A 25,688-nucleotide genomic window follows, 5' to 3' on the forward strand; every position below is an offset into this window, starting at 1 on the left:
CCACACATCCAACCCATACACAGAACTAGATCAGGAGGACAGATGTTCTCTTACATCGCTGCTAAAGAATGGAATTCCACATCAGAGCCTCCCCCACTCTTCTTGAATTCTGCAAGAAGCTAAAGGCTCATCTTTTCAATTAACCAACCAACCCTAGGCAGGGGTAAGCACACATACCAACTCAGCACCAGGATACCCTTGGAGGTGATAGAGCACTTAACAAATACACATTACACAAATATTCCATAGATAGGGCACACACACTTGAACAGAGTTTATGCACTTCTCATACCTGCTTCAATGGTAGAGGAATGACTGCAAGAGATCAAGACTGTGTTTCACAACATGGACAAATAAGGAATATACACTCATCTTGTATTAAAAGTATTTCACGATTTATTCATCACAGTAAGGTTGGTACTCACAATACATGGTGTTTGGAAAGAGAAATAATGTTCAAGGTTTGTCTATTCTCTAATTTCTGTTAGGTTGCTGTAGTGTACCATAGACCATGCAAGTAAATGACCACTACTCTTTCAATTAATTTACAATGTGTTAGAGATGGAACCGTCCAAACCAGATGGAGGACACAGAACATATTGGAGCAAATATTAGAAGTCTTATGTGAAATTGTACTTTGCTATGATTTTGAGTGTTCCCAGCTGGAGTATGTTTGAGAACTGTACATCATTAGTAAACAGGGTTTAGTCAACTCGAAGGCTTCTTAAACAGGCAGAGGATTGTCACTGTCATTGATCTTGGAAGGGGACTGGGACACTGAATATTGATTTAAAGATGATTCTAGCTAATCGGCGAGGTGATGCTGAAATCCAGTCGCCTCTTATGTCTATGCAGAACCTGCGATGTTCACGTTTTCAAACACCTCTGCAATGAAGCTAATGGTCGGCAAGAGATATAAAGTAGACTGCAATGTTGCCCTCAATAAACCAGTCCTTAGAACCCTTGAGAGCTCAGTGGACAGATTTATACATACTGATGCATCCCATCAAAGGATCTAAGTGAATGGTTCTGATTATATATTTAGCTGAGATTTTTTTTTATCAAGCTTTACTTTGTAGGAATACGAGGCCATATTACGACTTAACATCTAAGGTAGGTTATCGATCTGCTGAGAAATATGGAGGACAATCCTAATTGTTAACATATGTTGATGTGCTCTATAGCATATGTAGGTGGTGCATCTTAGTACTGAGGCATTACCAATAACATATTAATATTGAAAATCTGGTAATTGTCTTATGCAGAACATTTTAATGGCAAGTGACTCTTCAGTTGCACACCTAAAAAGCCTATGTGGCATGCGAAAAATATCTTCATCACTCTTCCATGGCTATATCTGTAGGATGCTTGACTTTATATACTTTGAAGTTACGCAGAATCATGGGCTTAGAACACTAAGCTAAGAAATGGGCCCCCAGCTCGATAACAAAGCAGGTACAGACAATATTAACCCTAAATATGTGATGATTCACATTTGTGATCATACTAGTTTGAAAAAGTGATCTACCGCTCTAGCATTGCTTGCACAGTAATTTCTTCTCTCACGCTGCGCCAAATAATCCTACTCACAGCAGATTTGAGCCAACTATTAACTCACAAGGACCCTGCATTTCCAATGAGTGTTTGACCAAACCTCTTTTGATTATCACATGAACAGTCACTTCCACAAGATGATAATGCTTTGTTAGCAGACTTGCAAAGTATCAAAATTATATGCAAAGTCATCAACCTTTCGAGGAGAGAGTTCAGAGTGTTTGATATATATACACTTGAAGGGAGTCTGAAAAACCTAAGGCTGATTGGTTCATTTGTTTCATGGAGGTTAGTCAGGAAGTGAAGGTAAGGAATGACATCAAGAACTGAATGCAAACTGCTACTTGGCCTACCTCTGAAAAAAGATCAAGAAATAAAAACCATCAGGGGGAGAAGAACTGCCACTATGATTGAGAACAGGTGCATGGGCAGTGCACCGGCAACCATAAGCCATCAAGTCTTTAGGCAGTAATCCCTGAGGCCTCGAGGGGACTAATACTGATGAGAACAAGGAATGTGACCTTCAGCACACTTCTGGAAAGGAAACTTCTGATCCAATTATTACATGACCAAAAGCAGAGATTGGAGATGCATGAAGGCCAATGGAGTATCAGAGGAAGCAAAACAAGATCTTAGAGACTAAGCTAGACACAAGAGATATTACCCTGCTCCTTCACTGTGTGGAACACTGGGAATACAAAAACAATATGAAGTAAAAAAAAATGGTATTGAGGGCTTTTGAAAAAACACCAACCTGGGAAAGAGGGCTGGCCTAGCCAACAAACAAGGGCATGTTAGAAAGTCATTGATTTGCAGATAAGAAATTAATTTAGACATATGAATGTTATGTGCATAAAAAAGCAACAATGTGAGAGCCTTCACTCCCTTTTCCTCTAAGATGTAGAATAAGGCATGCATCGTGTTCTTGGGGAAGCTCAGGCCAGCAACAATATTGTGGCTGCCTTATTGTAGTTCTCTACCTGAAGGGGTCAGTGCTTCAGAAGAGATGTTTGCGTTCAAGAACAGGAAGTCAAAAGTAAGGTTCAATTAAAGCAGAAGGAGTAGAAAGAAGTGGTATATGGTTTTCTAGAAGTGAGGCTCACTCAAATTCAGATTCTTCTTTTAACCTCTTCATTGGAAGAGGCCAGTGATATACATATTTTGTTGCATTGATACATTAATAGTTAACTCGAAATATACATTTGAAGAAATATTAAGGAGGAGTAATGTTTCTAAGAAGACTTGGTAGCACCAAACTGTCTGAAGTGGAAAAGTGTTTTGGTGTCCAGGTCTCCGGAGTACTTGACTGCCTCAGCAAAGAGTTTGACCACCTGGAAAACACAAATGCAAGAGTTTCAGTGTCATCACATGTTTACACAACCGGTACAGAAGAAATGTGTGGGTCTGGAAGGGTGAGAAAGAGCAATTGTGGTGAGGAGAGAAAAAGATAACAGAAGAGAGCTGGGGAGACTAAGTAACAATGTAGAAGGAAGGGCAAAGTATTATTGAAATAGATACAATGACATAGAAAACAAGGACTTTTTCAAATACTGTATAATATTTAGTGTGGAAAAGAGCCTAGGACCAAAGGGAGAAAGGAGAATTTGCAGGTATCCTCCAAACACAAATTACAATAAATAAAGATTAATGAGCAATAGAAAAGGTGAAGCCGTGAGGGATAAGGTGGCTGGTGCAAGAAGGAATAAAAAATAAAGAGGGACAGAGGAAGGGATTTATGAGATAAAATACATTTACAATCCGTAAAAGGCAATTTGATAAATTTAATTTAGCTTGGTGTTTTTAAAAGTATGTTCAACAAAAAGGGATTTTCGGAACCTTTTACAATAAGGTGCTTTTCTCCCGAATCCACCGATCCGATTCTTATCCTAGGACCTAGACACTGCCATGCAAATCTCGTTTCCCTTTGTGTCCGAGTGACTCCACTTTAAAATGAATTCCACTCCACTCAAATTTAAAACGAATTAATTCTAACCTTTCCTAGGTCCAAATAAGTATGATGAACTTTTCTTCTCTTCATTAAACTCACTGGGTACATAAGTGAGCATTTGACCAGTTCTCTTACTTGCTTTTTCTCACTACCTTTTCAGAAAAAAACGACATTCGTATTTCAATAGTGAAACCACACTGAAAAAAGAAAACAATGTTCTTCATTATTTGCTTAGACATTTCTAATGGCATCAGCAAAGTGTCTGGTTTCACAGCTTAGAATATTGAAAAAAAATGTTTTAAAAAAGCACCAAAATAGTGGTCAAGTGAATGGCGAAATTGGGAGTCGACTATCGACTCTGTGGAAGTCCACAGTGTCCAAGGGGCACAGGCCTCAGCGATCATTCCGTTTTACCCAGAGCTGGTCTCTGAAATTTGTGCAGGCTGGAGCAGGCGCCTAGCTCGGCCTGTCAAAGACATGCCATCAACCAGCCACACGCTTGGGTTTGAGGAGGTGTGGAGGGAGACAGTACCATACCTGGAAATTGGTCAAAAGTGGGATGCCAGAATCGATTGTCGTCCGGCGGATGAGGAAGTTGTCACGCACAAACTTGGTGTTGTTGTTGGGGAGGTTGATGACCATATCGATATTTCCATCTTTGATCAACCTGGGAATAAAAAACGGTGGGTTCAGATGGTACATGAGCACACCCAATCAATCTTATGAAAAATGACAGGACTGTCGTCCTAGCTAAGGAGTTCTAGTTGTACCCCTGCCTTTTGCCTTCCCAAAATGGATGCCAAATAAATTAATCTGCAATCCTAGAGGCCCAAAAACATATATAATAAATTGATTTGTGTTGTGGTATAGAACGGAAAGTAAGATAACAGAAAGAATGTTATAAAAAATGTTGTCCTTTTTAGGTTGCATTGATTCTTTCCATTTCTTTGGGCACTCATTGGATAGTCGTGTACCTATCGCTGAAGGGTGTCATTTTCGTCATACAAAGCGGCCTTCCGTAAAATGGCAGGCTACAGGTAGCATTAAGTAATGTTAGCTCGCTTCGTCACGGACATGTGAGATGCACAGCTGTAGCTCACACAGTTTGACTGATTTCAGTACTGAACATTCATCTTCAGAAAAAGAAAGGCATCTGACTATAAAAGTGTCTCTCTGAATGACCCAAGCATCTGGTGTGTGACGACCTCTTACAACAATGTGTGACCCCTGATACCCGGAAATGATTAAATAATATTAAGTTCTTATTTCCAAACACGCTTATCTAGTCCTTTTGAAATGTTCTTTCTTACTAAAACTGTACTCTGTAAAACGTATCGTTATGTACATTATGCAGATGAAATTGAAATGTTGCCTTAGTAATAACCCTAATATCTCCCGGTGTGGTCTTTATGGAGCTGCTGTTGTAGCATTGGCTTGTAGTTCCGGGGGGCTGCTCTCTAAGCCCATGGCGCTCAGTTTCAGTAGTCTGCAGTTTACATGTACACAGGCACCCACAGGTCGCTCTAGAGGACAGGCGATGGAATATCTTTGATGCGGTCCTCTATCAATTACCTGTTGATGGATGGGAGGTTGGAGCTTTGCCCCTCTTGCGATGGCCATGCCACTGGGGTGGCAGGTACATCATTTGCATTGAGCCAGGCTGATGTGGCATCTGTGGCATACAGCTGCAACGAAAAGAGGGAGACAACATAACCAACTGTATGTAAGAGCATGACAAACACAAAATATTCCCAAATTACATGCCTACTTCAATGCACGAACATGTAAATGGATGGTTTGCCCTGAGGGCAGGTTAGCACCCACTAGCCAAGATCTTCTGCTTCTCAACAGCTGCTGGTTGAGAGAGAAAATGTAAAGTGTAATGGCAGGCTGCTGCTACCGAAGGCTGGCAGGACTGGGGTAGAGCCAGGCACAGATCAGATTGATGTGTGACAGACACTGCCACTTCTCCCCCTATTTCATAACTGAATTGTCTTGACAGGAAATCTCATGATTCTACTCATGAGACCATTATGCCCCTAAAAATCAAGAAATCTCACTGTGCACTATTATATGGTGCAAGCATATTGCAGCCTATCCAGGAACAAATGCACGGTTTACTAATTATTTGAGTTACTGTATGTAAATATCTGCAATAACCATGGTTCTGAAACTAGGTATGCTCATAAAAGCTCCCTTTATGTAGTGTTCTAGGTCTGCGAGCCAAGTCAAATAGTGAATTAGAGAAATGTCATATTTTTAAAAGTGCTTAGAGAAGTTGTCACACTGGCCATGTCCACAACAATCTGAGATGCAATGCTTTTGTATTGGGATAATGTACAGTTGGTATCTTTCCAAATACCTGAATGTCTTATTTTTTCATTAACTACCTTAAAGAATGTGTCTTCAAAATGGTTCATGGATTTGTTCACTTTTAAGAAGTCAGTAGCTGTCCTGAGAACTGGCTCAGTCTCAAAATAAACGCTAAAGACGTTTAATAGGAGGCTGGTGTTACTAAAGGCTGTTGGTATTGCAACAAAGCCAGTCACAAACCAAACTAGCCTGACCTGTGATTGGTTTGTCAGGACTCTACCTGCTTCCCAATGGCATTCTTCCATCAGGAAATCTCCTGATTCCCACAGCAGATCCATCTGCCTCTAAAAAGGCTAATCCACTTTGGAATATGTTGTTATGTGCTGTAAAATTCTTACAAGCTCTCCAAGTGCTAAGCCAAAAAACATTTATGTAGGGTATTTAATTGAGTCACTATATATTTAAATATCTGCTGCTAACTATAGTCCTGCGTATAGAAAATGTTTCTAGAGGCGCCCATACAGGCCAACAGGAAATTAGACCAGGTTCTTCATTTATAAATTGTTGTAGGACGTATTCATTGTCCTGCATTACCAATAATCCACCGATTAATTTGGCTTTTCCGTTGTTTAAATTTATACTTTCCTAAACATGTTTATTTCAAGTCTGTTCTTGGCTCTGCAGGGCAACTGGGGAAGACTTAAGTCCAGTGTACATTGATACAGGGGAGACGATCCTGTTGGTCTGATTGAAACCTAAGTCAGCTGTATCTAGATTTCAGATCACACATTTCAAATTGGGCTTCTGAATCCTTTGAACTGGAATTATTTTTTTAATTTGGAGGATTTCACTTCAAAACGTTTCAAATATTTCGGCACTCACAGGAAGCCATTATTGCTCATTTGGCAGGAAGTTTTTCAAAATCACTGCACGTTGCCAGATACATGGAAAAAACAAAATCAAGCACCAGAAGAAGTTAATTAAACAGCACATACTGTTTCAATCTTGAAAGTCTGGTGTATTATTTTGACATCTCTGTCACTGTGTACCCTGTCTTATACTGAACTCTGACTCTATGTGGCAGACTTGATTCCAATTTAATTGAAAACAAAAATATATATATATATGTATTTTCCACAATGTTGAAAACATACGCAGCAGTCTTCTTGGCTAATACAACTGTTTATTTAGACCATCACTCTCCTCCTCCTGGTGGGTCATTTCGTGGTCTTGGGCCCACTTGGGCAGGATACAAGGCTCCAGATTCTCTAGGCATTAGAGCTTTGGTGCAATTTAGATTCTTATCTTAACTGGAGCAATAGGTATTAAACCATGAAACCAAGCATGAACAGATGAGCAATTGGGCAATTTTGTGTTTTTATGACAGGTTTTTTAGAAAGGTTTTGATTGCCTCTAAAAAATAAGGATTTTTATATACTTATATTTAATCTTTTTATGTCATTTTACACAACTGCTTTTTAGCTCTTTTCTGTGTAATAACATTTTAATGGGATTATTAATTTTATCGGACGCAATATTATTACATGCTTTTTAAATATTTATGACTTCATGAATATTTATAATTTTGCCCGTTTTGCACATATTTATTGTATTCCTAAAACAAGGACCAATTTTTCCAATGTTCTGAGATATTTGGATCACTGTGACCATACAAAGTGTACCTTCTATGTCTATGGTTCTTTTCACGTGAGATTGTGTGCACTGTCACTTTAAATAAGAAAAAATGGTTTCGAAACGCGTCATGTGATCAAGGCCTCGTTGGAGGATGAAACGCGTAATGGCGGAGGTGCGGGCATTCCTGAAATAAACAGTTTTTGCACAGATCCTGGGTCTGCTTTCTCGCCCTTGGAAAGTTTGGTGGTGTGAAGCGTTGTGGCGATATATATATATATATATATATACACATATATATATATATGTATATATATATCACTGAAAAAACCATAGGTTTCACACACGTTATAGTTAGGAATTATCATTTACAAAACCTTGCAAATTCACTTAAAAAACCATAGGTTTCACACATGTTATAGTTAGCTGTACATTTCACTCGTAAAAAACCAATGAAATTCCACGTTATAGTTAGATCAGGTAACTATAACTTGCGCGCCCACAATAAACTGCTGATGACGTCACATATTACATCACTCATGACATGGTCAGTGACATCACTCATGACATCAATGATGACATCTGAAATTACACATTGTGGATTGCGGTCGCGCAAGTTATAGTTACCTGATCTAACTATAACGTGGAATTTCATTGGTTTTTTACGAGTGAAATGTACAGCTAACTATAACATGTGTGAAACCTATGGTTTTTTAAGTGAATTTGCAAGGTTTTGTAAATGATAATTCCTAACTATAACGTGTGTGAAACCTATTGTTTTTTTAGTGAATTTGTACGGTTTTTTAAATGCTAAGTTATGTATTTATTTTTTATTTTTTTTTCTGGTTTTTCACTGTGCGCACACCCTGCGCGCACGGTGCGCTTCGCGCCCCGTGCGCGCGCTGTGGGCACCCGGTGCGCTTCGCGCACCGAGCGCCCACGTTGCGCAGTCCATGCCGTGCGCGCCTCGCCTTTTTTTTACACAGTAACATTTGTTTTTTTCTCCCTTGTGGGTCCTTTAATTTATTTAATAAATGTGATTGTTACTTTTTTTTTTTTTTTTTTTTTTTTTGCCGTGCGCGTACGGTAAGCTTACCGTACGCGCACTCCGCGATTTTTTTTTAAAATTATTAAATGTATTTTCCGTACTTTTGGGTCCTTCTTGGACCCCCTGACAAACACTAGGGGGTCTGCAACTCTCTTCGTTGCCCCCTTTTCACGTTCCCCACCTTTGTTTCTCAGTGCGAGAGACAGAAAATGGCGGCCGACACTTCCTGATTTCGACCGATTCGAATGTTTACAGTCATGTAACCACCAATCAGAATTGAGCTCGCGCACGGCACCGCACGCGTACGGTAAGCTTACGGTAAGCGCACGGAGCGCGCCTACAGATATATATATATTGATTTAAATGCTATTTTCTCAGGACCTACTGAACAGATTTACACCAGACCTACAAAAGGCACATCCTAGTCCTAAGGACTACCTCTCTGCCACATTTCAAGTAATTCTGTTCAGCCGTTCGGGCTGTAGCTCGGACTAAAGGTCCTATGGGAAAATGCATGGGGAAAACGTGTTTTGGGACCCCCCTTTTTTCTCAGCCCCCGCTTGACGAATCCCCCCGAGACTTTCAGGGTAGGAGCGGAGCGGAGCGCCCCATTAGTTTTGAAAATTTCACGAGGATTCGTCGACCGGCGCCAAAGTTATTCCAAATAGAATGTTGCGGATTTCCTATGGAAACACGGTCCTAACTATAACTATCTACTGGCGACCGCCAGTAGATAATATATATATATATATATATATATATATATATATATATATATATATATATAAAAATGTATTTTCCACAATGTTGAAAAAGTACGCAGCAGTCTTCTTGGCTAATACAACTCTTTATTTAGACCATCACTCTCCTCCTCCTACGCGCTTCGAACACCAAGTTCTTGATCACGGTTGTTAACTATCAAGCCAAGAGCCAAGAAGAGTGCTGCGTACTTTTTCAACATTGTGGAAAATTATTTTAAGAGAACTGGTCCGTTTCTCGCCGCGAGCACCAGATGAACTGTGCTCCCCCCGCTAAGGACTGTCTTGTGGATATATATATATATATATATATATATGTTCACTGACTGACACAAATTAAGGTTAAAGTCACCTTATTAGTTAGGTATGGTAGTTAGATCTTAGCTTATGTTCAAAAACAGAAATTCATGAGAAAAAATACATTTAAAGTGACGTTATAGTTAGGTGCTGTAAAGAAATAAGAAATGTCAGAAAAAAAAACTAAAAAATCCCTTTAATTATAATTATAATTTGCACCCCCCAACCAAGCACTGCTTATAATCTCACACACTGCATCACTTGTGACGTGTTAAATGACATCACTGATGACATCAGTGATGAAATTTTGAACATCATCATCAGTGGTATTGCTATTCACATTACTTCATAAACTTTTACAACATTTAAAAAAATAAAGTTGTTAGTAAAAGGCCTATAATTATAGCCAGTATAGAGTTGCTCTGTGGACACGTCTCTGTGCATAGAATTGAAAAAGTGTAAGCCCTTGAGGTAAGTATGGTTGTGCATATTGAAAGTTATATGGTGCACCTTTTACAAACAAGTAAAAGTTGGAGTACAAGTGGCACGCCATGTTAAACAAGGTAAAGAGGCATGTGTCAAAGTGGATTTAAAGCCAAAATCTGTTGCGAAAAATCTGAGAGAAAGGCCAAAACTTTTGTTGACAATAAAGAATCCACCAGTAGCTGCCTAGGCGTGTGCCCATGTTAAATAGTTATAATACGATGCTTTAGACAAACTTTATGTAATGTGGCAGTTGTGGCAGTTTATTTCAGAATGAGATGTGGCAGTTTATTTCAGAACTTTGAGGAAGGGTTTGAGACATTGCAGATTGGTGAATGATGCAGAATGTAGGGGTGACAATGGGGCTCTAAGTATGGTTCTAAGATTGCATGCCATTGTGCTCATCTCAGGAATGTGTGCAGTGGCAGCTCCTCTACTGTGGCAGAGGAGCGTCGCCCCACTGCTTTGAGCAGTGTAAAGGAAAGGAAATAGAAGACAATAATGACTTTTAGTTATTACCATTTTATGTTTCCTTCGTTTGCGGGTAGGTAAGTGTGTGGGGCTGCTCTGCTCATGCGGAGTAGGGCAGGATTACAGCATTACAGCATTACAGCCTGCATGGAGAACAAGCCCAGGCTCCCATTCCCTGGTTGAGCGTCCCACTAGGACATTCAAAACCAATCACAACGCTACATTGCAGCGTGGTGATTGGTCAGGGGAGCCTGGGTGCCTACCAATCACAACCCTGCAGCGTTGTGATTGTTCAGGGGAGCCTGGCTTCCTTTCCCCCTACGAGAGCAGGAGCAAGGAGCAGAGATGCGGCAGCGGGACCGGCGGCAGGGTAAGTGTTGTGATTTTTTAATCATTTTATTGTTTTTCATTGCGCTTTTTGGGGCCCCCGCCCTGCCACCTGTGAGTCATGCCGGCCTCCACTGAATGTGTGTAGTGTATTTTAACAAACTATGGATGGTTGCCCTTCATGCCCGGCAGAAGGTGTCATATCAGTGACAAATGCATACATGCCAACCTCTAAAAATTGAGGTTCATGTAAAGTCTTTAATAGGATGATCCTGTTAAGTTGAATAAAGATGAGAATGTGACCAGGCTATAAAGTTGGTGACCCCCCTTAAAGCATATGGAGGCATTTTGTTTGTTAGGCGGGTGAATACCAGTAAAAAGAGGTTTTTTTTAAACATAAAAGTGTGGTAACTCCCCATCTCAACATGGTCTAGGGCATGGGCACTCATAAACATTTGCCCAGGGGCCACAAAGTACAGTCTGTGGTGTGACCGAGGGCCACACTGATGCCAGCAGGTTGGCGGTAGGGAATCTAGGTGGGTCAGGGATTGTGTAAGGAGGTCAAAAAACATGTTAAATAAATGGGCAAGCATTTATTTGCAGTTTAATAAATGCTTATCCGTTTATTTAACCTTTTTTTCTAAATATTAGGGCTCAGCAGCTAGTGCTGCTGTTCACCAGGGGGGCCGCATGTAAAGGTCAAGAGGGCCGCAAGCGACCCCAGAGCCATACTTTGAGTATCACTGGTCTAGGGGGTCAGGGTGTGCCAAAACCCGCTCTTATGGTTTTTTAAATTTTCTATCAGTACTTGAGGACCAAGTCCCAAGTCATTTAATAGCAGCCGCAACATTTTCTGCATACTTGCAGTCAGTCTATCAGATAATTTCAAAACGGCAGGACCGGCACAGAGGCACTGAAAAGGAAAACAGGAAAAAAGCTCTCTCAACCAATCACGAATGAGCATTCTTTTTTAATTTTGATACTGGAGGAATCGGATCAAACCTTGGGAGTACCGTGGGACCAACCATACAGTTATAACAAACTTTTTCTGAGTTTTAGCACCTTCATGCTCAACCCAAGCCCCTTAAACGTCAAGTTCTCAAAAATGGAGGAACAGATTGACATTCACAGTAAAGTTTTAACTTTTTGCCAAATATTGTGAAATTCTGATCAGCCGTTTTTTCAGCATTGGACAGCATAGTTTTTTAAGGGAATCACCATGGGACATGGCATATTTGCAGCACCCCCCCCCCCTTGTCTTGACCCCCGCTTGATGGACACATTTTCCAAGGAGGAGCCATGGTGATTGAATTTTTCTTGGAGAGTTTTGTGCAGATTCGTGAAATGTCACCAAAGTTATTATTATCAAGAAAACAAAACCACTCTTCCTACAGAAACGCTGATTTAACTACAACTACACAGTAAATACACATATATATATATATATATCACAAAGGTTTAAATGAAGTGATGGTTGGCTATGGTAAAACACCTTAGCATGTGCTTCAAAAACCTTGGAAATCCACATAAAAACACAGTTACAATGGACATTTGGGGTGGAGTTATGGATGTGGATTAGAAATGAAAAACCACTGACGTTTGCATGTAATGTGTAGGACTGCAATCACTAACTGACATGCCAGAAATGCAAATGCTAACTTGCACAACAAATGAAATGCTCATATTTCCACTCTTGATATGACAGCTGCAATTACAAATGTCATATATAATAGTATAAATTATGAGATTACATATCATATTTCCATTATCGTGATGAGAATGTGCTATGAACGTGTTAGTAGATATTTGTTTGAGTATATAAAGGGTTGTAACTTATTGGTATAAATATTGCATTGCTTTGGGTGTACGAGTTATGGTTTGCATATATAGTGTACGAGTTATGGGTTGCGTCCTAAACATTATTTGTGAAATGTAGTGATTTTTCAGTTTTAATTCACAACCGTAGCTCCACTTTAACTATAGATTTTTAAGTTATTTTCTAAGGTTCTTTTAAGCATAGAGTGAGGGTAAAGCCAAAGCTAACCAGAACTTCACTTGAACGTTTGTTTTTTCAGAGATTTCTTTTGCTATATACCACAGCAAGAGATCCCTGTGTCTATCCCCCACTGTGTACAGCCTTCAGCCTGGCGCAGAGGGGCCCTGTCCAAATAGAATGTTTACCTTTTATTCACTTTTCTTGAATACATAGTCAATCAAACAATGCATGAAGGTGAAGGTCAATGGATTATGTTATTCTCTTGCTGTTGGGTTAAGACAAAGTTATGGATTTACTGCATTTGCCACAAAATGTGTATATTTTATATTTTCTAGCAGAAACTGGTGTAAATAATACTGATAGAAAATGTGCTGTAGAAATGGCATTTTTGCTGCATAAATTAGACAGCCTTGCCGCATAATTTGGTCCTCTATGCTATATTGTCCTAGTAGCATGACAATGATAGCCCGGCGCAAAGTTCTTTGTGGTTTTTCATTAAGATCATTAAATCCATATTTTACAGGGAACTGTGACATACAGTTTCCATAAATTACGGTTCTCTTTGAAAATATGGGTTTATACCACTGTATGTCATGCAATAGGAAAATAAACATGTAATATATAATGAGAGATAGACGGACAGATGGACAGAAGGAGAGACAGACAGACAGACAGACAGACAGACAGACAGATAGATAGATAGATAGATAGATAGATAGATAGATAGATAGATAGATAGATAGATAGATAGATAGATAGATAGATAGATAGATAGATAGATAGATAGATAGATAGATAGATAGATAGATAGATAGATAGATAGATAGATAGATAGATAGATAGATAGATTTTACTACATATGCCAAAACCTCAGTCTACTTCTTCACGTCTAAAGATACATACCTTGAATCCCTCATCCTTCAGTTGCTGTGCCGTTCCTAGGAACTGAGGTCGGAATGAGTGCTGATGGAGAGATGGAAACACAAAAAGAACACATGTTAATGAACATCTCGACACAAAGCCAGCGTGCGACCCTCAAGCACTGCCATTGATCAGGAAATGAGTAGCTGTCCTACTGTGCTATTGTCTCCAATGTGTAGAAAGAGATGGTGCATCCGACTGGCTCTGCCCCCAATGCTACTGATTTCAATTCACGATTTCCACCGAAGTCCTTTCCTCTGTCTCCAATTCCCGTTAACACTGATATGACATGCTTCCAGATAATCTGGGTCTGTTTTCCTGAATTACATATAATCTTCCCGGACACAATCTTGTTCCTGTCACTTTCTAAAATACTCCTCATTTAGTGAATGAATGGCTGCGCCACACTTCCCACACAAGATAATGGACGTTTTTTCCTACCTTACGGTCACTTAAATCATATATTTACTATGTCTCTGACTATGGGCACTCTTCATTTTAATGCACTGCTGCTTCTAGATAGAGGAGCTAGCTTTCTTTTCTGTGCTATAGATAATGTTTCAATACATGCAACAAGAATTGTAACACCTATCAGAATCAGCTCTGTCTGTAGCACTAAGAATGAAGGTCTTGAATAGCAACTAGGATATCACCCACTTCATTCCTCATCAATGTCTTCCTAACTATTCTTTGTCAATGACCTTCCCCAGGATCAACCCCACCCCACTACACTCTCTAGCCACATCCCTACGAACGAGTCACCGTCAACACCAACAAACTTACGTCTTATACTAGTACTGTCATCAACACCTAACTACCTCGCCAGACCGGTGCCAATTCAACGGAACATCAACAATGGCTTTCAAGGGGCATGGATGGTCCGCCTATGCACCCTTAAAACCGCTGAATTGGCATTGGTCTGATGGTGATGTAGATGGTGGTCACAGGCTAATGGAGCTCTGAACCCTCCGTTACCCATTCTACACCATCCTGCCTGCTTGCTGCTGGAAATGGCCCTCTACTTGTGCCAGCGGAACTAGGGGCCTGCTAATTGTTCGGGATCGCGGAAACGAGGCCTGTATGATGACGGTCCCGATGAGCAGCCTGCCGGCGATTGAGGAGAGGTGGCGCACCAGTCCTTGGGTGCGCGTGCCTGCCACTTAAGAGACATCCTGGGGGCATAGAGGCTGCCCTGCCAAGGAAAGGCCCTGTGGCTGCTGCTGGTCTGGCTCCTGGAAGCATTGTATTGGAAGCAGGCCCGCGACTCACTGCAGAGTCTGACTGTGCGGCTGGTTGGACCATGACAGGCCGTGACGAGAAAGGCCTGGTCGGGGCCTGGGGTGCACCAGAGGCCACAATTGAGGTGAGGAGGCCCTATGGAGGTGGCCCCCGGGACTCGTTGGGCCAGAATTCAAGGGGCCTGGACCCCCTTCTCCTTTGCCCCTCTTTTCTGCATGACAGGGGGGCCACTCGCTGCTGACAGGGATCTGAGGCCTCCTCCCCATGAATGATCAGACCGCCTGAAGATTACCGGCAGATACTCTGGGAGGTTCATAGTCAACCCCAGGCCACAGGTGAGTGACTGGCTGTTGATGCCAGTCCGGGGCTACCATTGCGGCCTGGTGGTGGTAGCAGGGATAACCCCCTCCTTGAAGATATAACTAGTCAGGGGCTAGGGGCCATGGGGTTTGGGCCCCTCACGTGGGGAGAGCGGCCAGGGCACAGGAGAAAGAGAGCCTAACAGTATGTGTCCCTGGTGTAGCGTCAGTCTTTTCGGTCGACTTCCTGCTGGAGTTTGTAGATGACCGTGTTGTGCATGCCTCCTCCGGGAGTCCCGGAGGGCTGGTTGTCCTGAGCTATAAAGAGCTACTGATCTGTGCTCCACTGCCTTGCCACAGCCAAGAACAGCCTGCCCCCTTCTAAGCAGGGCTCGCTGGAGAAGTTTGCACAGGCACCCAAGAATACCTCAAGTGATCCTCCGAATGGTGGGGGTCTGTTTCCCCAGGGACCGACACAAACATAATCCTAGTGGCTCTCGCTGAATCCTGCTATGCTCTGGAGGTGGTGGGCACAGATGTTACACTGCTCAGGCAAGGTCTGAGAAAGGCTGTAGATAGACAAGACTGGTCGCCGCAACAAAGGAGCTGACTGTTCGGGTGAAGGACGCTGAGGGAAGAGCAAGGAGGAACAACCTCCATTTCATGGGGAATCCTAAGGGCTGCAAGGGTTCCTCTTCCAAAGAGTTCTTGAATCAATGGCTGAGATCTCTTGTACCAGCACATTCCTTGTCACCTTGCTTTGTCATGGAAAGAGTGCATTGGACCTTGGCTTGGCGGCCCCATCCGGGTGCCCCCTTTGCCCAATGATAGCCCGGATACTCAACTATGTAGACCAAGGTGTGATCCTACAATATATTAGTACTAGTGTCCTGTAATGTTCCCGGTTTAGAAAATCGATATCTTCCCCAATTATACCAAACTCGTCCAAGGTCAGAGGTGGTCTGTTCTTGCCACCCAAAAATTATTGAGAGACTTGGAGATACATTACATGCTACTCTATCCGTCAAAACTTAAGGTGTTCTACCAAAAAAACCTATTTATTTGATATCCCCGAGAAGTTGTCCAGTGGTCAGATGATAACTTCACTCTCCACAATCACACTTCGCCACCCAGGGATGCAGCCTCCCCATAACGGAGGGCTAGGCAGTCCCCACTGGGTTTCCCAGGGGCCAGTGGCCAGGTGAAGAATTGCTCTCAATCGTCCTGGATGGACCAACCAGCTTGCTATGCAGATGCTCTGTGGGATGGTGGTTCGAGGATTCTGACTGGGTAGCCTGGAGAGGGGGCAGAGGCATCTGCCCAGGCTCCGTGACGTGCCCTGTGATTAATTATTTGAATGTTTATCATATTTACTGTGATGGTAAGTGCCACTGGTGCCACTGGTGCTTTGTCTGGCACGGCTCTGGAGTCACAAACATTGACCTTCTTCTGCTCAGACAGTGGGACACAAGTCACTCTAGAAGGTTTGGCAGGGGCAGGCCTCACAGTAGGGTGGAGAGTCTCCTTTGGTTACTAGTGACACAGCGTTTTGGAACTGGGTTAATGGAATTTGAATGTTGGGGAGGGTTCTATTGGGGCTTGCTGCCATCTGTGCCTTGTTGGCACAGCTGGTTCGTGACTGATGCTTAACAGCTTTACAGTATGGGGTGGGTTGGGTGTTACTAGTTGGTCCTTGTATTGAGCTGTGGCAGGGGTGTGCTATGTGCTTGGGGTATATGTGGCTGCGAATTCCTCACCTGTATGCCTATCCCCCTTAGATGGCCCTGACTGATATTGTGGCCCTGGCCACCCAGACCTGCCTAGACTTGTGGAATATTAACACTTCCTGGATAAGATCAAATGGAACGCTGTGCTTCGGGCAGCAAAATGGCTTTGTGCCGACATTCTTTACCTTTAGGAAACTCATCTTTTGGGGGACAAGATTCCCTTTTTGGCCTGCTGTGGATAAGCACAGGTGTTTCACTCCAGGTTTCAAAAGTGGCTCTCGAGGGGTAGCAATACTGCTGACGGGGCACCTTTGTTACGCCATCAGAAAAACAAATTTGGATCCATGGGGCAGCTACGTGGTGCTCACGGGGCTGCTTCAGGACCACCCGCTAATATTTATTAATGTTTATGCTCCATCACCGTCTTCATCCATTCTAGAGGTGATCACAAGGTTACTCAGTGACCTCCCACTGGGCCCCTGGTGGTGGGGAAGACTGGAATGGGGTGGTCGATGTGGCGATTTACCACCTCAGTGGGGCGGGGGAGTAATTCGTTCACTACTATAGCTATTTCTTACAGCTTTGGGCCTTGTTGAACCCTGGCGGCTTCTTTATCCAGGAGAACAGGGATACACATTTCACTGTGGGACACACAACACCAACTCCGGTCTGGACTATTTCTCTGACACTAAGACACTCAGACATGATATCATGGATGCGCAATTCTTCCCAGTTGCCTCTCTGACCACTCGCCGATCTCGCTAACACTGCAATCTGGCCTTTGCCCCACCCCCTAGCGCTCGGGCCTCTTTGCATGATCTCTTTGAGATGCAGAGCCCCTCTCCCACATTGGGAACTCCTTGGGATGCTATGTTGAGGAGAGCAAGGTACGGTGTCTTTCCCGGGCACCCTCTGGGAGGCGATACTGGTGGCCCTTTTCAGTAGATCACTAGTTATCTGGCTGCCAAGAAAGGCAGGAAGCTTTAGGATATATGGGAGCTTGAGGCGTAGATCTGTGAGATAGTGGGGAAGTATGCTGCCAACCCTTGCCAGGTCTGGTGGGGAGACACTGACCTGGTGCGGAAGTGGCTGCACCACATCCTGATGGATGAAGCTAAATCGGCGGGGCTTGTGGTGCAGTTGCGCCTGAACCAATGGGAAGACAAGGCTAGCAAACTCCTAAACCACCTCTCTTCAGCTGTCACATACCATGGCCCAGTCTCATATATTTGCAACATGCTTGTTAATAAAATTATCGTGAAGGCGGCAATCACACAACAATTTGCGTAACACTGTGCGGCACTGTATGAGTGCGGAAATACACTGCCAGAACCGCTGATCTCCCAATTTGTTGCTGAACTGCCCCTTCGGGTACTCACTAGAATTGATATGCAATCACTGGAGGGAGAATGCCAGGACCCACTAGTTTCCGCAGTGAGTTTTATAAGTCCTTTATGCATAAACTTACCAAGGACTTTGAGGGGGTGGTTAAGAAAGCAGCCAAATGAGGCAGGCTACCCCCTGCCTTTTGCCAGGCATTGTGGTGATTCCAAAGACTGGGAAGCCCCCGGCCAGTGCGCCTCTTTTATGCCCATTTCTCTGCTTAATGTGGAAATTAAATCCTGGCCAAGGCCCTGGAGAATCACTTGATTGGGGTAAATCCTTCCCTGGTGCACCCTGACCAGTCGGAGTTCATGCCGATTCGGGCCATCCAACACAACATTCACAGGGTTCACAACACTATTGCCCTGGCGGCCCGGCTCAACTGACATGCGGCCATACTTTTGGAAGACATGGAATGGGCATTTGATTCTGGTAGCAATACTTACCTGTTTGCCCTCCTTTGGCGGCTTAACAGTGGGCCCAAATGTATTGCCTACGTCTGCCTCCTCTACATCGACTTGAAGGCACATGTCCAAATGGGAGTGACGGTGTCAGATCCACTCTGGATAGGGTACGTGGCAAGAATGCCCCCTGTTCGCGATAGCAATGGAGCCCCAGGCGGAGTGGCTGTACATGGACTCATAGATGTCAGGATTCGTTTGGAGCCGAGATCTGCCGGAGTGCATCGCCCTTCACATGTACAACGCAGCGATCTTTTTCACATACCCTGAGACTTCAGGCCCAAGAATACTACAAATACTGTAGATATTCGGGGAGATGTCCAGCCTTGTACTCAACTGATCCAAGTCTGCTATTTTCCTGGTCACTACCCCATCGCCAGACTTACGCAGGCCGGCTGATATACTGGTGGCTGCCTGGGGATTTAAATATTTAGTGGTGTATGTCACACCCAATGTCACGCAGGCCTGGGCGAGGAATATTTAGCTGCTGTTGGACAGACAGCAAGCAGAAGTTAAAACAAAGGTCGCTCTCCCACTGTCCCACCTAGAGCGGGCCTCATCTTCAAGATTGTGCCTCTTCCCCGCCTTTTATACTAACTGCAAAACTACCCTTACGCCCTACTCAAATCCTTTTCTTCCACCTTCACTCCTTATTTAGGGGGTTCCTGTGTAACTACAGGACTCACCATATAGCATTTACTGAATGTTTTAAGACCACCTGTGATGGTGGTTTTGTAGCTCCTGAGGTGGAAAGTTACTATAGGGCCTCACAACTTGTAATTATCAATAAATGGTGGTTGGACACTCAGGGGGATCCAGCTTATGCTACTGAAAAATTGGCTCTCTGAGACACTGCCATACTCCACCTCTTACACAGTGGGGCACTCCAACTGGCCCTCCCCCTGGCGACAAGGGTGGTGATCTTGACGTAGCAATGGACCTTAAAAGTCCTGGCTTGGGACAACAGATTGACGGGTCCGACCCCCCCTGGTGGTTGGGTGCTATGCTTCCACCGGTGGCACAACTGATAGGTTTTTGGGGCTGGGATACCATTGGGATCCCCCGGGGGATGTGCTTGAGCGGGTAAAACCTAAATCCTATCAAACCTTGCAAGAGCAACATGCCCTCCACCTTAGCCAATTTTTCCACTACTTACAGTTGTGGCACACCCCTCTGTCCTGTATTACTGACTTGGACGAACTCTGTGACTTTCATCCTTTGGAGGGCAAACGGCTGCAAGGCAAACTGGGTGACCACAAGGTGTCACAGGTCTATCATTCTTTGATCCGGAACATGCTGGATTCATTCGAGCAGCTGCGGTCCACCTAGGAACAGGACCTGAGAGCCTTAACCAATGACGACTGGATGGAGGGTTGTGCCTCTCTAAGAAGTGTGGCAATTTCTGCTTGACTGCGTCTTATTCAGCTTAATTATTTATATAGGACCTACTTCATATGCCAAAGGCTCTGCCTCATGGGGGTGATTACCTCATCCCTGTGCCTGCAGTGCCACAGTCAAATTGGGGACTTTCTGCACACTACATGGGGGTGCCCTGGTGTCTGCCCGTTTTGGGAGGGAGTCCTGAACTGCATGGGCCATGCCTTGGCCCAGCTGATACCGCGAGTACCAAAGCTTGTCCTCTTGCATATCACTGACTACTTAGCACCGACTCGGTATGACACAACACTTCTTTTGATAGGTCTCACTCTGGCTAAGAGTGATGTGGCGCGCCACAGGTAGGCGGAATTTCTGCTGTTGGTGGGTGCATGGAAGATGGGGTAGACTGGTGCTAGTCAGAGAATAGCCAGCCTATGTGACTGGAGGGTTCCCTCAGTGGCACTGCAAGCTTTGGGTAAGTGGGCGGAATACAGGGGCATTCTACTTGAAGGTGAACACTTTACTGTTCCAGGCACTGAGAGGCAGAGCAGGTCATACATGAGGTGGGGCGCTGCTCTGCACATGATACATTATTATGCTGTTTCTATTCGGGGCTGGTAGTGGGTATAGACAGGCCCGGAACAAGGGACACAGCACTTCTGTTGCTGCATTTTTTTTCTTTTCTCTTATAGCATAATGAAAAATCTAATAAAAGCGTTCAAAAAACCCAATGGTTTTCATACCATTGTGAGCAAAAAAACTTTAATGATTCCCCCACCAATAACCCTAATCATATCACCACCAATACCCGAAGCTGATATCATCTAAGCTTGCAACAACAACAATATCCAACAATATGCTTACCACTGACCTGTGACATCACAAAGTAAATGTCTCAGTGCTATCACCACTAAAACCTGCTGTCGTTGACAAGGCCAGCTATGCTTACGTTTCTCAACACAATGGACAATTTTCAGGCCCAAACATGCCCTTAAAACCCAGATTTTGAAAAACGATATTATTCGGGTTCTTCGATCCAACCGCATCATGACATCATGCGGCTCACCTGAATTCCAATCAAGATGCCCTTCTGCGGCAGCTTGAAGCCTGTGGAAAGCATGGCCTTTAGGAACGCCGAATAAATGTTCCCACCAAAGCAGGCGACCTGTAAAGAAGGACAGCAGAGGAAGATCAGGGAAGACAATATCAGAAGGTATTGGACCCCAAGGAAAACACAAATTTTGTTGCACAACACATACATCCGGCTTTCAGCCTCTATTCTTATCATTATCACGTCAGAGTGAACACGTCTTTGCCCTCAAAATAATCTCCAATCAACGGGGGAATGACAAGTGAAGCTTAAGGCTCAGTTCATTTTTAACTGGACTCAATGAACAGAGCCAATGAGGTTCATGACACAAATGACTAAGAGACCCTCACTGCCGCTGTAGGAATTTTCTCACCAACCTTTTATAATGCGTGTCGCTGTATTTAAATCAGTAGTATCCTAGTGTCTTTCACTAAAGTCTGCTTCAAGCGTACATCCGGGGTAGAAAAAAAAAAGTTTTTGTTACCCTTTCCTTCATCTATAACACCACACCACGTGTCTCCCCTGTCAAACTTTCCTGCTGATAAACCGTCTTTTGCTTTAATTTCAGAGTCAATTAAATGTTTTGAATGAAAACTAGCTGCAGTACTAAACCGTAAGGTATGTTTCTTTACATTTGTTTATATGGGCCACGGTGCTCCTAAAGGGGACAGACTGTATGCAATCACTGCAGTCCATCGGTTTCCTTATATGTTGTTTTCTGTACTGTCTACAGAGAGCGCGTACAGTACACTCACACAAATGTGCGAAAGCGCAAGGTGCAGAAAAAAAGCAAGCAATAGGAACGAACGCAAGGTTCCCCCACGTGACCCTGACAACACCCACTGATAGGCGAATCAGGATGGGCCAGGGTTGGACCCGGACTCTGTTACGTTCTGTGCCCTAGGCCCACATGTCGGAGAAAGGACGACACAGACACAGCGCTTATGGTACTGTGAACTAGCCCAGAGCATGTGTACTCAGGCTCTTTTATTTGCGGGGTCACCTGACTGGTGACACCCGTGTTGGATGGGTGAGGGTGTGTGTGTGTGTGGGCCAGCCCTCGGGGGAGTGGCTGGCAGAAACACTAGACTGCGTCCAGCAGGACACAACATTCCTCCCAAATTTTAATAAAACAAAAGACAACAAACAAAAGTCCAACCTATGGGAAAGAATGAGAAAAACAACTAAAATAATGGAAGTCTCACAGTTCAGAGATGTAGTTCGCAGGACAGCGGTGGACAGGTGCAGCTGGGAGCACCCAGACGTCTTGGCACATGTCCATACTTTAACCAGGTATATCTGGGGATGAACACAGAGCTGATGATATCTGAACCTTTAAGCTTCGCTTCAGTTGAGGGATGGTCCACCTACGTGATGTTCATCGGTCCAGCTGTGGGGCAATTAGTGTCTTATTGTTCAACATGGGTGCATCAGGAGCGTATAGATGAGTCCACTGTAACACCGGACGATTGTGTCGCTTGAGCCTTTGATGACAGTCTTGGCATTCTGTGACCTGTTGAAATTCTCGGTTGGATGGCCTGGCTACTTCCTGGAATCCATTGGTGGGGCACAGTAAAGTCCATCTCTCACACTCTGGGAGGCCCCTTGGATGAGTTGCCCCGGGACTGCATTTGGGCTCTGACTCTGGAGTCACCGCCTCGTCACTCGTGCAAACTTCAGGAGTGGATGTGTCTTTGGTCATAAACATGCTCTCGCCACCAGGATCAGGACATGTGCCGGATAAACAGATGGTCACTGTATTTTCGGATCGTCGCTGGTTCTGGCAAATGGTGTAGGACTCCAGTTATTGTACTTGATGCTCCAAGGATGGTAGTGATGCACATGACAGATGATGGAGTGGATGCCATGAGATGACTCGCACAACATGTGGTGATGACTGGCAGTGAGTAGGGATGACTGGCGAATCTTTGCAGTCATGATACTCGTCGGACACTTGGTGCAGCTTTTCTGATTTGACATTTGTGTAAGCAGAACAGGGATGCCTTTTTCTTTACGCAGCTGGTGACAGGTGGCTGACGGTCACTGAAAAGAATGACGTCCCCGCACCCCAGTGGCTGGCGTGTGTTAGAAGGTGCACTCTGGTGAACGGCATCCCTTTGTTGACTTTCACTGCTCACCAGTTGTCGTCTGCTTTCTTGCCCTAGGACTGTTACTGTCCTATATTTCTCCACTCCATATCTTTTCTGAAAAATGTGGCGAGAAGGCCACGCAAACTTGTACACATCTCCTGCTCACTCCGTCGTGTTCTCTGAGCTTTGCATTTGCTCCCGCCACCAACCTCTCACCGGTCCAGTCCTGTCAGAGAGGACGGGGCGTCTTCTCAGGTGCGTCCGCCAATTTCAGGGACGGTAGTGGAAGTAGGCGTGCTTTGAGGGATCCGTATATTCCGGCTGTAATTTAGGGTTGCTGTGGGAGGTAAGTATCTCCCTTTCCTTGCGTCAGTAGTGGTGACGCGCCACTCGGAGTGCTTGACTCTCCTCCTGCCTGCAATGGACTGTTGCACACCACAGTCTTAAGGCAGTATTGGGGGCACTCCCTGAATAATCTCTGGCCCACTGCTGGGCGACGTTGGTGCAGGTGGGGTGATTACGATCTCTCTTCCTCCTGCTTTCGGGCCACACGGGGCCCCTCTCCCTTCTGGGAATCTTCTCGGTGTTTTGCAGATGGCGGGCAATCGCTCTTCCGTCTCCTCTTTTCCTTGCCTCCGCTCTGGCAGCAGTGGCGCTGTATACTTGCTTTTCTTGCTGTGGTGGTCACTTGCCACAAATAGTGTGTATACTTGTCTATCTCTTTTCTGAGAAATAGCAGCCAGGTTCTCTTTACTGCGACTGGACCGTTCACCGCAAGTTGGCGTGCAATGCTCGCATTTCTCATTAGAACTTGTCACTGTTGCATGGCTTCTTCTCTCGGTTCACTACACTTTCAGCTTTTCAGGGTAGGTAATTCTCTGACTGAAGGCATTGGTAGTGGCATCAGGGTGGCTCTGTGTGCATGGCAGCAGGGTGTCTCTCTCTCTCTTGGTCGGGGGTCTCTCTCTCCACCGGCCTGGGGGTCTCTTCTCTCTCTACTGGCCTGGGGGTCTCTTCTTCTCTCGCCACCGGCCTGGGGGGGTCTCTTCTTCTCTCCACCGGCCTGGGGGTCTCTTCTTCTCTCTCCACCAGCCTGGGGGGGGGTCTATCACTCTCTCCACCGGCCTGGGGGGTCTCTCACTCTCTCCACCGGCCTGGGGGGTCTTTTCTTTTTCCTCCACCAGCCTAGGGGGGGTCTCTCACTCTCTCCACCCGCCTGGGGGGGTCTCTTCTTCTCTCCACCGGCCTGGGGGTCTCTTTCTCTCTCTCCATCAGCCTGGGGCAGCTTTGGCCTTCTTTTGGTAATTTCTTGACAGGGGTTCAACTCTCTCCCTTGCACAACACTTGGCAGACCACCGGGGCATGCAACGCTCTCTCGGGACAGTCCTGTGTTAAATCTGCTTAGAACTTGGGGTTCTGCATACCCTCCGTTCTTTTGGTGCTTGTCACTCAGTTACAATACAGCATTGAGTGCAGCCCGTTCTGCAGGGCTTCTCTCTCTCTCTCTGGTGCAGTCTTGCATACCTTCTGTGGCCCTTGATATCGAGCTGCTTGCTGGCTCCTGGCGTTCTTGCACCTTTTCCTTGCAGTGGGGTCAGAAAACCACTGTGGGGCATGTGCACCGAGTAAGTTCTCCTTGCGCCTTTTCGTGGGCATGCTGCCTTTGCACTTTGCTGCTTGGCTACTACATGCTGTTCTGGTCTAGGACAGCTGCGGGTCAGGAGTTCTTAGCAGGGTCTTATCAGGAGATGGAAATATTCTCGATAGGGCTGGCATCCTCCCCTTTCACTGTTTTTTTTTTGTTTTTTTTACTCAAAGACTAAACAGGGGGGTTGCTTCTCCCTTTGCAGTGTCTGTGTGCCCCAGCAGTGTGTCCTGGTCATGTACTGTATTTTTCTTTTCCCTCTTTAGCGGGTGCAGTATTGCTGAATGGCCACTAGGTGGCAGTGCTGCGCATATATTTTTAGGTCTCGCCTGACCCAGCGCATGCGCTGGTCTGGCGAGACTTATTGAGAGGGCTCCAAAAAGTTCTATCAGGCCAGCCTAGAGCTACAGTGCGTGTGCGTGGGCGCGCGCGCTGCGCTTTACCTCGATTATTTTCACTTTCGCGGCCGCTTTGATGTTTGATCGTGATCGCGATCACTTTCACGGCCGCACAGCCGCTTGGCATAGCCAATAGGTCTCACTTTTGGGACCTTATAAGTATTTAGTTATGCAACTGTAGCATGGCTAAACACTTATAAGTTCCCAAAGGCGAGACCTATTGGCAATGCC

The 25,688-nt window shown here is 44.7% G+C and overlaps 1 protein-coding gene across 1 annotated transcript in view; it reads right to left on the reverse strand.

Moving 5' to 3' along the window:
- Positions 1 to 373: 373 nt before the first annotated feature.
- The window catches only part of CPS1 (carbamoyl-phosphate synthase 1), a 215,946-nt gene continuing 190,631 nt past the window's right edge, over positions 374 to 25,688 (reverse strand). The window contains exons 34-38 of the mRNA XM_085648589.1: positions 21,301 to 21,399; positions 13,731 to 13,790; positions 5,075 to 5,187; positions 4,040 to 4,169; positions 374 to 2,885 (exon numbers count right to left, since the gene is read on the reverse strand). Coding sequence (XP_085504715.1) covers positions 2,787 to 2,885; positions 4,040 to 4,169; positions 5,075 to 5,187; positions 13,731 to 13,790; positions 21,301 to 21,399 — 501 coding nt within the window. The 3' untranslated portion in view covers positions 374 to 2,786. The remainder of the gene's footprint in view (positions 2,886 to 4,039; positions 4,170 to 5,074; positions 5,188 to 13,730; positions 13,791 to 21,300; positions 21,400 to 25,688) is intronic.

The sequence above is a fragment of the Triturus cristatus genome, chromosome 3_2, assembly GCF_964204655.1.
Source record: "Triturus cristatus chromosome 3_2, aTriCri1.1, whole genome shotgun sequence".
Taxonomy (NCBI): domain Eukaryota; kingdom Metazoa; phylum Chordata; class Amphibia; order Caudata; family Salamandridae; genus Triturus; species Triturus cristatus.